The sequence below is a fragment of the Choloepus didactylus genome, chromosome 2 (assembly GCF_015220235.1).
Source record: "Choloepus didactylus isolate mChoDid1 chromosome 2, mChoDid1.pri, whole genome shotgun sequence".
NCBI classification, from domain to species: Eukaryota; Metazoa; Chordata; class Mammalia; order Pilosa; family Megalonychidae; genus Choloepus; species Choloepus didactylus.
The window spans coordinates 205,328,481-205,343,918 of NC_051308.1; the positions used below are offsets into that span (position 1 = coordinate 205,328,481).

At 45.8% G+C, this 15,438-nt stretch overlaps 1 protein-coding gene across 7 annotated transcripts in view; it reads right to left on the reverse strand.

The window, feature by feature from the left end:
* Positions 1 to 15,438, reverse strand: part of CFAP57 (cilia and flagella associated protein 57) — a 142,213-nt gene that overhangs the window by 39,082 nt on the left and 87,693 nt on the right. For 6 of the 7 annotated variants that reach the window (XR_005215401.1, XM_037827495.1, XM_037827496.1 and 3 more), the window contains exons 18-21: positions 15,290 to 15,433; positions 10,408 to 10,524; positions 8,982 to 9,116; positions 8,748 to 8,891 (exon numbers count right to left, since the gene is read on the reverse strand). Coding sequence is in view for 6 of the 7 variants with exons in the window: in XM_037827495.1 (XP_037683423.1) it covers positions 8,748 to 8,891; positions 8,982 to 9,116; positions 10,408 to 10,524; positions 15,290 to 15,433 (540 nt within the window). In the remaining variant the exon portion in view is untranslated. The remainder of the gene's footprint in view (positions 1 to 8,747; positions 8,892 to 8,981; positions 9,117 to 10,407; positions 10,525 to 15,289; positions 15,434 to 15,438) is intronic. The other variant, XM_037827494.1, reaches the window with a different exon arrangement.

Consider the following 15,438-nt stretch of genomic DNA (forward strand, 5'->3'; position numbering starts at 1 on the left):
TTTGAGGTACCAACTAACTTACCTTGAGGTGGACTCTGGTAAATTAAGATACAGACACTGAGCACTATTGCCATCCACCCATGTTTTTTTTCCACCATCAAAGGCCGCAATAGCAACAATATCAATTTTCTAAGTACTTTACATGAATTTAATGCATTTAAGTACCACACTAACTCTGTGGATAAATACTACTACAATCCCAATTTTACAGAGGAGGAAACTGAGGCACAGAGAGGTTACATAACTTGCACACCAGATAGTAAATGCCAGACCTGGGGTTCCATGCTCAACAGTCTGACTCCAGAGCTCTGAGCTCCTAAGAACAGTGCTATACTTTATTCACTTTTTAAATTCATTTGTTGAACCCACTTTTATAACATATTTACTAGGTCCTTGGGATGCAGGCATACATAAGACGTGGTTCCCGCCCTCAGTGGCATGTGGTTTAGTGAGGAACGGAGAAAAGTAAACAGATAATTTACATCTGAGAAGTTCACTTCTCTTGTTTTTGTTTGACAAATATTTATCCATCCATCCAATAAATATTTATTGAGTACCTCTTAAGTGCCAGACGCTGGGGAACTGAGCAAGTATGACCTGGCCCCTGCTCTTGAGGAGTTTATACTTTAGTGGGGTTTCTGGGTATAGTTTAGCATGACGGCCGTCTTGCTATGATGGAGGTGTAAGGGGTAGAGGAAAGATGCTTAGTCCTGCCTGAATGACCAGGATGGATTACTGGGAACTGACCCCTGGGCTGAGGCTTGCAGGAGTTACCAAAGAGAAGGTAAAGGGCAATCCGCACAACAGGAATGGCAGAAGCAAAGGCACAGAAGTATGACGTCGCTAATGGGAGGGAAGGAGGAGGAGGAGGACAGGGACTTGCAGTAGGTATCAGTGGAGCACAAAGTGAGAAGAGAGGAGAGGGGGTGAGGATGTAGAGCTTGCTGGGGACTCTGCACTCAGAGACCAAGCAGTCACTTCCCTCTTCTCTCCCCACATCTCAAGTCATTGCCTTCCATTTCACACTCAGCACAAGGGCACCAAGGGTGGCACCAAGGAGAGGTCCCCATCACCACGGGTCCAGAGAGACTGGCTGCTTTGCTTGTAGAAACCACAACCTTACTAGGGAGCTTATCTACAGCAGTGCCTCTCATTTGACTACTCCCTGAGGACCCTGTTAAATGCAGCTTCTGATTCAGTAGGCTGGGAGCTGAGAGTGCATTTCTAACAAGCCAGGGAGGCTGCTGCTGGTCTTCAAGGGCCTGAGTACCAGAAAAAGCCAGTGTCGGCCAAATCTATATAAAACTGACCTGTGACAGGGACAGACTGTGCTTTCAGTTGGGACATTACCTTGAGAGTGGTGAATGTGGAGTCAGAGCCCAGAGAATAGGATGACCCCAAGCACCCTTCTCACCAAGTCGTGAAGGCAGTTCTCTGCTATGGGGATATGAGAGCTGAGGCACCCAACAGATTCTTTCCCTCCAGAGCCTCTTTTTTTAAGCGCTGATCTATACCTTCAGATTTTCAGCATGACACTTAATTTAAGTATTTCTCATGAAAAAAAAAAAATTCTCTCACTCATGGATGAAATGCCCAATCATTATTTCCAGTCTATCATTCTCCAGGCTAGACTTTGGGCCTGTTTTTCTGTAAGTCAGTAGGTTTTCTCCATCTGATCTTTTACTCTTTTAACCAACCTAGGATTGGATGGGATCAATCTCCCACATTTCCTTTCCAAATGCTATGCATGTTTGTCCCCTCTGCTGTAAAACTCCCTGCTAGTTTTCTCCCCTGGCATTTCTCCGTGCTGACTTTATACATGGCATGGCCAAATCAACATTTATTGGGCTCTAAGACCTTGGCCACTGCCCTCCATGTAAAAGGTGATAAGTAAGTATTTATGAAATGGATAAGCAAATGAATAACGAATGCAGTCCATATCAAGTTGAATAGGGAAAAGACTCTTAGCAATAAGGAAGTTATAAACCAGCCTTGGGGTAAATGTGGGATAGGGGAGACCAGAACAGAAGGGAAGGTCTTAGGAGAGCCACAAGGAACTCATGTGCAAACTTGTTCTCTCAGGGTCTCTCTCCCCTCCTCATCTTCATCAGTTGCACTTAGCTTCACTTCTCTTGATTCTTTCAATAAAGCAGTAAGAATCATAATAAAGACTAGAAACTGAAAGTATCATTTTCCCAGGTCTCTCAGTTTACAACTTTAATTACTTCCTTTTCTCAGTCATCTTCAACCATTTTGTCACTGAATCCTACTGATTTTGTGTCTGAACTGAATTTTGTGTTCATCTTCCTCCTGTGGTTTGTAGCAAGCATTTATGTAAAAACCTTAGGCTCTCAGCAGTGGCTACAAGTGGAGCACCTGCCATGGTTTCTCCCCAGCCCTTCCACCCTCCACCCTCTACAGCTCTGACTCCGTAACTGGGATTTCTGGCATTGGCACCCCTTAATGTGAATGCCGGTTTCTTACACCACTGCATGCTTTTGACACCTCCATGATGCCTATCACCTAATTGGACCTCCAGAGCATGGCTTAATCCTTCTTGGAGTGTGATTGAGATAAAAGATTTAACCCAGCTGGGATTTCCTTGTTCTGTTCATCCATTCAAAAAAAAAAAAATTCACCCAAGAACCAGTTCCCGAAAGCCTACATGCACTGGGCATTGGTGCCTGACATGGGAGGTCCAGCCTGGAACCAAGATGGAGAGATGCACTGAGATACGGCAAGAGGAAGGACTGTGCTAGCAGAGCCCCAAGCAGCGGTGCCAGCCCAGTGTGAGGAAGGCCTGGGGGAGGCACAGGTCCCAGAAGACTGTTCCAGGACCAGAGGGAGGAAGCAGAATTTGAGGCACTAAAATCTTGATGAATATAATCACAATAGCACTGACAACTACAAGGGTTGACTGGATTCCTGCAATGTATCAAACATTTTGCACACATAACCTCATTTAATCTTTACAACAACCTTATGAGGAAGGTTTCATTAGACTTATTTTCATATGAGGAAACCGAGGTAGTGCATCAGTGGTACAGCTGGGATTTGAATCCAGTTGTGTCTGTCCCCAGAGTGCCTTGTTCCTCTGTGATGTCTGCCTCCCGGACTACATTCTCACTTCCAGTTTGTGTCACTTCCATTCCAACATCTCACATAGTATGGTGGCCAAGGAAGGCCCAATAGATACAAGTTGTTTTCCAGCATGGTTCATGTTCTGAGGAGGTCAGAGGTCACACAGGGCCATCTGAATGTGCTTTGGGTAGTTTTGTGAATTGAAAATGTGACTGAACAGGCTTGCTGAGCCTTCTAACCTTCTCTGGTCAGGATGGCCTACAAAAGCCCCTTCAATCCTTCCTACTCCCACCCAGCTACTTTGTTGCAAGGAAAATCTGACCTGGGGTCTGTCAGATGCCAAATCTTGATGTATGTATGAGACTGGCTGGGGGACGCTAAAGCCTGGTTACATAAAAAGCTTTCTATGACAAGCAGTCCAGAACAGCCTGTAGGCGAGAGCAACGCCAGAGGGCCCAGACAAAACCTGACTGATAATCCTGGCGCATCTTTCAAAGACATCCATGTAGGGCAGAGAAGGGAAAGGGATGCCTATAGCACCCCCTACTGGTCCACCTTGGGTTGACGCCTTTAAGAATATGGCACTGCCTGACAGTGTGGGAAAATTAGGCAACAGATTTACTCCATGGATTTGGAAGACTTGCATCTTTCTGGAATCCGCAGTTAATGGTATCACCATCTGCCTAATTATACAAACAAGCGACCCTGGAACCACTCTTCACACCTTATTCAACCTTCTCACATCTAACCTGACATTTCTATTCATCTTTTCTACTCAAAATCAGCATAACTACCCCCACTTCCGAGCCCTTCTCATCTCTCCTTAACATGGCAGTCATCTCCTAATGGGTTTTCCTGCCATCTGCCTCTCCATCCCCACCCCCAACAGCCTTTCCACCCTGCCAACTGAGTTCAACTTTTCAAAACAAAGATAACCCACCTGCCTACTTTAAAACCTTAGGTGGAGTCTGTGCATAAGATACATTTAAGTCTCTTGGCATGGAATAGAAAGCCCTTTTTGACGTGACCCTAAGCTAACTGTGTTCCAGTGGGTTCTCTCTCCCTGGCTCCCAGGCTCTGCCAGCTGAGACTACTCACAGATCTCCAGAAACCCCATAGGGTGCACTCTTCTCTGCCTTTCTTTAGGGTGTCCCCTTTGCTTGGAAGGCTCTTCCCCCAACTGCTCCCTGACAACCCTCTTCTCACCCTTCAAGGTCCAGCTCAAATGTCAAGACACAATGGAGCCCTGAGCATTGAATACTTGAGCAGTGATTATTTCTACAGGCATACTTTGCTTTCTTGCACTTCACTACAATGCATTTTTTACAAACAGTAAGTTTGTGGCAACCCTTCATTGAGCAAGGCTATCAGCACCATTTTTTCCAACAGCATGTGTATGCTTTGTGTCTCTGGATCAATTTTGGTAATTCTTGCAATATTCCAAACTTTTCCATTACTATTATATCCGTTATGTTGACCAGTGATTAGTGATTTTTGATGTTACTGTTGTTACTGTTTTGGGGCACCATGAACCATGCCCAAGTAAGACAGCAAAGTTAATCAATAAATGTTGCCTGTGTTCTAACTACTCCACTGACCAGTCATTCCCCTCTCTCTCCCTCTCCTTGGGCCTCCCTGTTCTTTGAGACACGACAATATTAGGACAATAAATAACCCTTCAATAGCCTCTAAGCGTTCAAATGAAAGGAAGAACTGCATGTTTCTCATTTTAAAAGACAGAAACGATTAGATTTAGTGAGGAAGGCATGTCGAAAGCTGAGATAGCCTGAAAAGTCAGGCCTCTTATGCCAAATAGTTAGCCAAGTTGTGAATGCAGAGGCAAAATTCTTGAAGGAAATGAAAAGTGCTACTCCAGGGAACACATGAACAATAAGAAAGTGAAACAGCCTTATTGCTGATATGGAAAGTTTTCGTGGTCTGGATAGATCAAACCAGCCACAACATTCCTTTAAGACAAAGCCTAATCCAAAGTAAGGCCCTGACTCTCTTTAATTCCATGAGGCTGAGAGAAGTGAGGATACTTCAGAAGAAAAGTATGAAGCTAGCAGAGGTTGATTCACGAGGTATAAGGACAGAAACTGTCTCCAAAACATACAAGTGCAAGGTGAAGCAGCAAATGCTGATGTAGAAGCTGCAGTGAGTTATCCAGAAGATCTAGCTAAGATAATTGATGAAGGTGGCTATAATAAACACAGATTTTGAATGTAGATGAAACAGCCTTCTATTGGAAAAAGATGCCATCTAGGACTTTCATAGCCAAAAAGAAATCAATGCCTGTCTTCAGAGCTTCAAAGGACAGGCTGACTTGCTTGTTAGGGACTAATGCAGCTGATGACTTTAAGTGGAAGCCAATGCTCATTTACCATTCCGAAAATCCTATGGCCCTTAAATTATGCTAAATCTACTCTGCCTGTGTCTGCAAATAAAACAAGAAAGCCTGGATATTAGCATAGCTGTTTACAACCTGGCTTACTGAATGTTTTAAGCCCACTGTTGAGACCTAGTGCTGAAAAAAAAAAAGTTTCCTTTTAAAATATTATTACTCATTGACAATGCACCTACCCAAGAGCTCTGATGGAGATGTACCATGAGATTCATGTGGTTTTCATGCCTGCTAACAGCATCCATTGTGTAGCCCACAGATCAAGGAGTCACTTTGACTTTCAAGACTTATTATTTAACAAATAAATTTCATAAGGCCATAGCTGCCATAGACAGTGATTCTTCTAATGGATCTGAGCAAAGTAAATCGAAAAACTCCTGGAAAGGATGCACCATTCATGATTCATGGGAGGGGGTCAATATATCAGCACTAGCAGGAGTTTGGAAGAAGTTGATTCCAACCCTCATAGATGACTTTGAAGGGTTCAAGACTTCAGTGGAGGAAATAATGGCAGATGTGGTAGAAATAGCAAGAAAACTAGAATTAGAACTGGAAATGTGACTGAATTGCTGCAATCTCAAAGTAAAACCTGAATGGATGAGTTGCTTCTTATGGATGAGCAAAGAAAGTTGTTTTTGAAGATGGAATCTACTGGTGAAGATGTTGTGAACATTGTTGAAAGATTGAGACTATTACATAAACTTTGTTGAGAAAGCAGTGGCAGGGTTTGAGAGGGCTGACTCCAATTTTGAAAGAACGTGAACTGTGGGTAAAATGCTATCAAACAGCATCGCATGCTACAGACAAATCTCTCGTAAAGGGAAGAGTTAGTTGATGCAGAAACTTCATTGTTGTCTTAATGTTAAGAAATTGCCACAGTCACCCCAACCTTCAGCAATCAGCAACCTAAGCAGTCAGCAGCTGTTCTAGGTTGCTAATGCTGCGGAATGCAAAACACCAGAGATGGACTGGCTTTTATAAAAAGGGGGTTTATTTGGCTACACAGTTACAGTCTTAAGGCCATAAAGTGTCCAAGGTAACACATCAGTAATCGGGTACCTTCACTGGAGGATGGCCAATGGCGTCTGGAAGACCTCTGTTAGCTGGGAAGGCACGTGGCTGGCATTTGCTCCAAAGTTCTGGTTTCAAAATGGCTTTCTCCCAGGACATTCCTCTCTAGCAAGCTTGCTCCTCTTCAAAACGTCACTCACAGCTGCACTGAGTTCCCTCTCCTTGAGTCAGCTCATTTATATGGCTCCACTGACCAAGGCCCACCCTGAATGGGCGGGGCCACGCCTCCATGGGAATATCCCATCAGAGTCATCACCCACTGCTGGGTGGGGCACATTCCAAGCAAATCTAATCAGCACCAAAACGTCTGCCCCACAAGACTACATCAGAGATAATGGCGTTTGGGGGACACAATACATTCAAACTGGCACAGCAGCCATCAACATTTGAGTCAAGACCAGTGAAAAGTTTATGACTTCCTGAAGCCTCAGATGATGGTTAGCATTTTCAAGCAATAAAGTATTTTAAAGTTAAAGTATGTGCATTGTTTTTTTTTCTTTTTTTCTTTTTTGGACATAATGCTACTGGACACTTAATAGACTACAATATAGTCTAAACATAACTTTTATATCTACAAGGAAACCAAAAAATTCTTGTGACTCACTTTATTACAATATTAGCTTTATTACAGTGGTCTGGAACCAAATCTGTAATATCTCCAAAGCATGTTTCAAGTCTCCTATTGTGAGCTCCCTGAGGGTAGGAACACTATCATATTCATTCTGGAATCCTCCAGGACTGATACAGAGCTTGGTATGTGAGAGGCCCTCAAAAAATGTGTATCCTAGATGTTTGTATTCCATGCCAACTCTATTTTTATATCTGCAAGTGTGCTGGAGAATGCACAAGAGGGGAGGCCCTGTGTTGCTGCTGGAATATGCAAATGACTATGACCCCATTTTGTCAGTTATTTTCTAATGAGTTTCTCTCAGATGCCATGTCTGCCCTGGCATTCCTCAGCCTTTTGGACTGGAGTTTCTGCGCCCTGGTACCTGTAGATGCGATGCAGCTCCAGCCAGCTCCTGCCCAATGCAAACAGGGGCATCAGCAGCTCTGGGCCCAGCAGCTTGTGGTGGGGCTGGAATCAATTGTGCTGTCCCCTTCCCTATACCTCCCATCCGACAGGTACCCCTGGTCCTCACTGTGACTAATTTCTGGCACTTTTCCAACTGAATTTCCTCCTTGGTTCTTGAATAGTTTCCTTTGCTTGGACGAAGGGAAAGGAAATCACATTTTTGAGCGTCTATCCTATACCAGGCTGATTTTTAAGACGGCATGAGACCAGCCATGCTTGGGTCTGTTGTGAATCATGGTGTGCTCTGCCCAGCTGTGTATGGACTGGCCAAGTTGGAAGCTTGTTTGTTTCAATCCAACTGCTGTCCATCCCCATGCCAGTGCTCTGTGGCATTAAAAAAATGCAAACGTAAAAAGGTACATGACTTACAAACGTGATTCTGATGTCTCTTTTGACATTAATTCACATTAATTGCCTCAGATGAGGCCAGGCCAGGCATTCTGATCAGCCCTATGAAGGCTCCTGGGAGGTGGGTGTGGAGAGCTCCTTAAAGCCAAGCCTGAAGTTGTCTCCTAGGGTGGGTGTGGTTAGCTCTGGACCCAAGAGATAAGGGTAGGTACCCCTGGCACCAGAAAAATCAGAGGAGGCACAGAGAAGGGTATAGCAGAGCAGACAAGGCCCTCAGCGGGAATAGCAGATGTGAACACCAGAATAAAAAGCAAAACAAAGTAAGGCAAAATATGAGTTAGAAAAAGAGGAGAGGAGAAGGGAGAGAGTGACTCAAGAGATCTAAAATGATTTGGATGAAGGTCCAGAGGAAACGGGCCAGCGAGAGGAGTGAGGCAGGACCTAAGAGAAAGTTGGGATAGAGACAAGAAACAGTAGAGGCTGCAAAGCTATAGGGAAGAGGAATGGACAGGCATTGGTGGGCAGGGAGTGGGCATGGAAATGCCTTGGAAAACCTCTTTGGTGGGGCTCTGGGTGAGGTTACAGCCAGGATGAGCTCTGGGAGGTGAGAGGAGAAGAGGAGCTAAAGAGAAGACTTTAGGGAAAGCTAACGAGTATCTTGGGCATTTGGGGAGCCCTGAGGACGGGTCTGTGAGGCGCCCTCGATATGCTCTCTCATCTCTGAAGCCTCAGCTTTAGGAAGATGGCTGAGGGCTGTTGTGCAGGTACCTGCATGATGCGGACATAGTCAGCGCGGTGCAGCTCACTCTCTTTGACCACCTTCTTCTTAAGCGTGGCCAGGTTCCTCTCCAGATGCTCCCGCTGACGGGCATACTCTTGCTGCAGGTCTGTGTTCATCTCTGCAATCTCCACCTGGGGGTGGGGAGGGGGCAGAGGGAACACTCAGCTCAGGAGGGCGACCCTGGAGGGGAGGGAAGCAGGAGAAGGGGAGTCTGAGCTCACCATGTCTGCCCGCTGCACATACTTCTCAAAGAGACCTCGGACCTTCTCCTTCAGCAGCCGAGGTTCCTGGATACATGCGACACAGTTGTGAAGGTCTGTCTTAAACCGTTTGACCAGAGCTTCTAAGTCCCGCTCCTGCAATCAGAGGCATTTACTTCTCTACACTGTAGGACTCTAGGTGTCAGGGCAGGGACTGTAGGCAGAGGATAATGGCAGGAGAATGGGACAAGAGACACTTTATCTGGGACTTACAACTGACTGGCAGGGGCCACAATGGCATAGACACCTAGATGGGCACATGGCCGAGAGGTGGAGGCAATAAATTTCCTATGCACCTGCCCATGCTGGGCACCTGACCTGGACAGCACATATGATGCTTCCTACATAAGAGGCCATGCAGGGCTGACTCCTTTATTGGCTCCAGATTCCTTCTGGGCCAGAGGCCCTAAAATCTGAAGGAAGCTTGAGTGGTGACACATATTCCTTTTTGAACCAAGATAGATGGTATCAGTTCTCTTGCAGGCCCCTTTTATTAGCTCATCCAGTGTTCATCCTTCCTGTAAGTCAAGGGGGCACTAGAGGGAAGAATCATCAAACTGGGCAGATTGGCTCATCTGCAGACTTGGCTAGACCCTCCCTCTGTCATCACTTTCTCTGGTACCTGTCTCCCCCAACTTCTGACCTTGCTCCCATAGGCCTTTAGAATACTCCATAACTTTCTACCTTGCATTATGATTATTATGCACATGCCACTCAAGTTTTTTGGAGGCAGAATCCGTGCGTGTTCATGTTTGCAACCCCTGACTTATGGCGTCACCTAGTACAGAGCTGATGCTTACCATAGAAGGAGGAAACATTTCATATGATCCAACAAACATCATGGAGTGCCCTGTGCTAGGGGGATGAGGGTGCTGATCAAGTCCAGACCCATGCCTGGAGACCTAGCTTCCAGTACTGTATTATCTGTATGTACTACCCAGCTATAGGTGGTAGGTGAAGTTTCTTAACCATCTAATCCCTCTGGCCCAACTTTCCTCATTTATAATATAAAAAGACTGGAATAGGTGACCTTTGAAGTCCTTCCGGCTTCAGTAATTCTCTGGCAGTCAAAGCCTTTAACCACAGACTACAAATTACCTCATTGAGTGTGTTTTTTCCCAGGACAAACAACCTGAAGGCTATGAACTAGCTTTCCACTTCCTTGGTCACTTTACCCAAAGCCAATTTTATAGTCTCAGGTGGATTCAGTCATGTAAATTTGCATGGGTCTGAAATCAGGCAGGGCTGTGAGGGGGTAAAGAACGAGAATAAAAATGGGAAATGTATCTCAGCAATGGGCTGCCTCTGTCTTTTAGATGCCAGCTGCCACTGCAGACACGTGCCAGATTTGGAATCTAAGAGCTGCCAGACTCTAAAAGCCCCACACCTTCTGTCTCTCTCTGCACATCTCCTGATCACTGGCTTTTAATTTCTGCCACAGTTCTGTAATATTCAGCTCCAGTTGTGTGTTCTGTTTATGGAAACGCTCCAGTTCAGCTTCCATCTATAGAGAACAAGGGAAAGGAGTCAAGAACAAGAACATAAGAGACTGAAAATTGTACCTGAGAACTGAAGTCTTTCAGTTGGACTGTTTATCAATACAGGACAATTCTTTTCTAGTCCCGATTTATGTCCCCTGGAATGAAACCTTTCTTCTTACTCCTTGAGATCTAAAAAACTTACTCCCCCAGTCCCCCTAGTCCCCCCAATCCGCCAATATGTTAACCTATGATCATGTGTTTCTATGGCTAGGCTATAAACAGCTTAGATCTTTCCCTCTCAGTTTCTCTTTTCCTTCAAACATGCTAACTACTTTGTTTTCTTGAATTCATTATAAGTTCATAATTGTCAACTACTGTTGACCCGACTCTAACATGAGGCAGGGTTCTGCAGAGAAGCATCACCTATTTTGTGAAGTTAGGTAAGTGAACCCTGACTTTCTGGGGCCACAAGCCATCAGAGTCAATTTTAAAGCAGAAAGTTTTGAGAAAGTGGCATGTCAACATCCCCAGTCTAAGACAAAATAGGAAAGAGGAAGCCAAGAAGGAACTTCAGCCTCATTGTTCTGTTCAAGAGGTCTTATTAAATAGTGCAACAGAGGAGAGGGTTCCATCCTCAAAGGAGAAAGAAAAAACCACCAGTGAGCTCCTGAAAGATATTTTATTCATTGTTGCTTTTGTATTAACCAAAGACACGTGAAAAACAATTGGAGCTTTAGGATTAGGATGAAACTAGTTGTACGTGAGCTCTCAGTCGATCTAATTCCTGCCCAAAGCAGAGGTGATGTATGATTTATACACTCATTCTGGCAGACACTAGGATTCCTGTTATTAGAGAGATTCAGTGACTATTTTAGGGGAAGGGACAGTTCGCTGGGATTTTTCAGTGCTGGATGGAACAGTCCCTCTGGTCTGTCCTAGGCCCTTTGGTCAGATTTTAAGGCTGCTGGCAATCATTTGGGGCCTTCTACCAGGAGGCCCCAATGAGCCACATCCATGTTCTGGACACTGAAATGGGTGGCTTTTGGAAGAATGTTATCTTCATTATCGGAAGCGTTTCGTATAGACAGAATAACCCTTTGACACAATGCGTGACATAAAGAGGGTGCTCAGTAAATACCTGTTGAATGAATGAATGAATGGCAAGTGTATTGGGCAAAGGGCAGCACAGTGAGGGAAATGAGGAGAGCCTGAAAACCTGACTTCTGGAAGAGAAATGATCAGATGAACGTGTAATGTTGGCAGAGCTATGTAGAGCCACCTGCCTGTTGGCCAGAATAAGAAAAACTGTGTCCATTAGGAAGAGCCTGTCAGCTGTCATAAGCATAGGGACAGAAAACTGATTAAGAGGTAGTTTCTGTTTTCAAGTTGCCTCAGGTCCAGAAGGAAAAGAGAGAAGTAAATCAGAAGTTAAGGTGGAATGGGATAAAGTGATAAACACTGCCTGTGGGTAAGAAAAAAAAAAAGGGTCCTATGTGTGCACAGAGTAGGTGAGGAGGCAGCATGCAAATCAGGCTTGGTGGCCATGGGAAGATGGCTCAGAGGAAGGATGGGTTTTGGTAGGAGGAATAGGTATTAGTGGACAAAGTGGGGGAAGGGAATTCCTGACAGAGAGAAGAGCTCATGCCCATAGAGGACCAGAGGTGTGGGCAGCCTGGTGCATCTCTGCAGGCTACAAGTGGAGCAGGGTAGCTGTATGATGAGCACACTTGAGGAATGAGGAAGAGGTGTCATGAAGGCAGGGATGGAGGCCCTGATGTCAGAAGTTTGGCCTTTATCCTGAAGGCTTGGGGTGGGGGTGGGGGAGCCACTGAAGGGTTTTACCCAGGGAATGCCAGGATCTGATTTGCATCTTAGAAGGCTGATGCAGAAGTTCTTGTAGAGACAGCAAGTCTGGAGCCTGGGAGACCAGGCAGGAGATTGATGATGTTGTCCTAGACCCAGGACATGGCTGCAGAAAGAGAGAGGGGATTTCTTCAACTTGCAGGGATCAGCACGTCTACAGCTGACTGTGCCTCCTTGTGTAAAATCTTAAAGTCAGCAATGACAGATTAGGTTCATTTTATGAAGAAAGTGATAAAGAATTGCATCCCTTTATCTCTGCTCTCTTTTTCAGGTGAAGCCTCAAACTACTCTAACAATAAAGATAATCAATTTCATAGAAAAATTGTCAAATACGGGTAGCTAGTTGAACACCTAGGAGAACAGCCTAATACACAGGAACAAGCATCCTTTTCTCTGTGTGGAAATTCCATCTACTTTTCCATGTGTTGTTTATTGCACTCAGTGGGTCTTGATTGGAGGTGGGGAGTTGTACCCAGGGGACATTAGGCAATGTCTAGAGGTATTTTTGGTTGTCACACCTTGGGGGAGTTGCTACTGGGCTCTATTGGGTAGAGGCTAGGGATGCTGCTAAGTATCCTACAATGCACAGGACAGTCACCTGTAACAAAGAATTATTCACTCAAAACATTAATAATGCTGACATTGTGAAATCCTGCACTAGATGAACAACTAAATGAGTATGACAAGGTTCTGGAAACCTCTCCCAGAGGAAGGAGAGAGGAACACTTGAGTCATCAAAGAGAAGCTGGAAAAGTGTATGGAGGGAGGTACCTGAATCATAGAAGCATTGTGCTTTCATTCACAGAGCCTCTCCACTCTACAAATGAGCTGACGGCTTGAGGCTTCCTTCCTATGGGAAAGGAACTTCGTGGGGACCAGCAGAAGGTGGGCCAAATTATTTTATTCTCAGGTTGTCTCTTCCCTCCAAGGTCAAAGGCCTCCAGGGAAGGAACAAGGCCCAGATATCAGTGTAGGCAACAATGGGCACCAGGTGGGAGGGTGTCTGTATTCCTCCCAGGGTGTGGGCATATTTCCTGCTGACAATCAAAGACACGGCCGACTCCTGTTACTGACGGGAAAGTGAATGGTTCCACAGGTGTGTTGGAGTGGGAAGAAGGCTGAGCTTCAGCAAATGGTAGACACAGCCTTAAATTCAGTTGACAAATTTGTCAAAGGGGGCGGTACCTGCAGCACACTGACCTTCTGGCAGGTGGGTGAAAGAGTTTCTGGGGTCCCTACTCTTTCTCTCCTTTTCTAGGGCTGCCATTTCTGGGCCCTGAAGTCCCTCAAGAATGGCAGGAGGTCCAGAGGAGGCAGCTCTGTGGTCAGCTGGGGATGTCCTTCCTCATCCCAGAAGTCAGAGAGAAAGTAATTGCCACAAGGACACACCCTCCCCGGGCCCACCAGCCCTGCACCACCTGGCTTCTTTACTGGGCCTTCTAGAGAAAAGCCCTCACTGGGCAGACCAGCACCACCTTAGCTCCAATTTTCATCGGGTTCTCAATGCTCTTTGACACACTTTTACTTGTTATCCTTGCTCAGCACACACAATTAAAGAAAATGGAGGGGCGGGAGGAGGTGGGGAGGGCAGGAGCCTATTTTGGATAGAGTGGTCAGGGAAGCCTTCCTTGAAGAGGCAACATTGAGCTGAGACCTGAAAAATGCAGAGAAGTCAGTCATTTGAAGATCTGCGGGGAGAGCATTCTGGCAGAGGCAACACCACTGCACAGGTCCCAAGATGGGACAAGCTTGGCTGTGTTGTAGGAAGTGTCTGAAAGCTGGTGAGTGGGTCTGGAGCAGGGTAAATGAGCCCTGAGATGAGCCCAGAGAGGCAGGTAGAGGCCGGATCATACAAGGCCTCGTGGACCTCGGTGGGAAGTTTGGATTTCATTCCAGGTGGAACGGGCACCAGTGGAGGCCTCTATAAGGAGACCACTCTGGAGGCTGGAGCAAAGACCCTGAGAGAGATGATGAAGGCTCGGATTGGAGTGATGGCAGCAGAGGGGGAAGGAATGTTTAGATCTGAGATACCTTTTGGTAACTGAGTAGCTAGGCTTGATGATGATTTGAATATAGGGGGTAAGGTGAGGAAAAATCAAGAAAGACTTCTACATTTCTACCTTGAGCAACTGGGTAGATCATAGCACCATTTACTGAAGAACAGAAGACTGGAGAAAGGGGAAGCATATGTGTTTTGGAGGGAAAATCAAGAGTCCTGTTTCAGATCAACCTTGGACCCCACCCTCAGCTGTTTTCTGCCCAGTGAGGGGAGGCTGGCTGATACACGTGTCATAAGGAAATGCAGTGTGTATTGGGCACAGGAGGTGAGCAGAGAGGGGAAGGTGGCACTAATGCCTCTTTGGACTCTCAAGAGTCCTTGACCAACTTGTCTTGCTTTTAATTTCTCTCTTCTTTACCTCCATCCTGTTTGCTTCCCAGAACACATATTTAATTATGCCACTCTTCTGCTCAAGAGGCTTTTATGACTTCCCACTCCTTATCAGGTGAAGTTCCAAATATTTTGGCCTTGCAGAGGGCCCCAACCAACATTTCCAGTCTGAGAAATAATACTGGACCTGTGGGGTGGGATTTCTGGTGAGCTAGCTCATCAGCTGAGTACACACTGCCCTCTGGTGGCCGAAGGCCCAACAGCCGTGGTTTCCCTTTTAAGGGCCCAGAGCACAGTGTACCTTGCAGCAAGTGAAATCCCAAAGCATTTCCCTTTGCACAGTTGAACCCTTGACTGGGCCATGACGTTCCATGTACCAGCCTCTGCGGAGCGGGGATGCGCACACCTTGAGAGTGTAGCGGGGCTGAGAGGAGGGCTTTCTTTTATCCCACCCCCAGGGCAGCCAGGAATAGCTGGGGAGAAGCCTGAGAAAGGAAAGGGTCTGACAGGGCAGGGTGTCGCAGATGGCTTCTCACCTCCTGGATCTGTTCCTTCATCACTTTGATCTCATTCTCTCGAGGTTCTATTTGCTTCTTCAGCTCCTTTATTTTGTAGTCAAGCACAAACTTGAATTTTTCTAGTTCCTGATTTTTCTTTTTCAGATCATAAATTCGCTTCTCCTGGG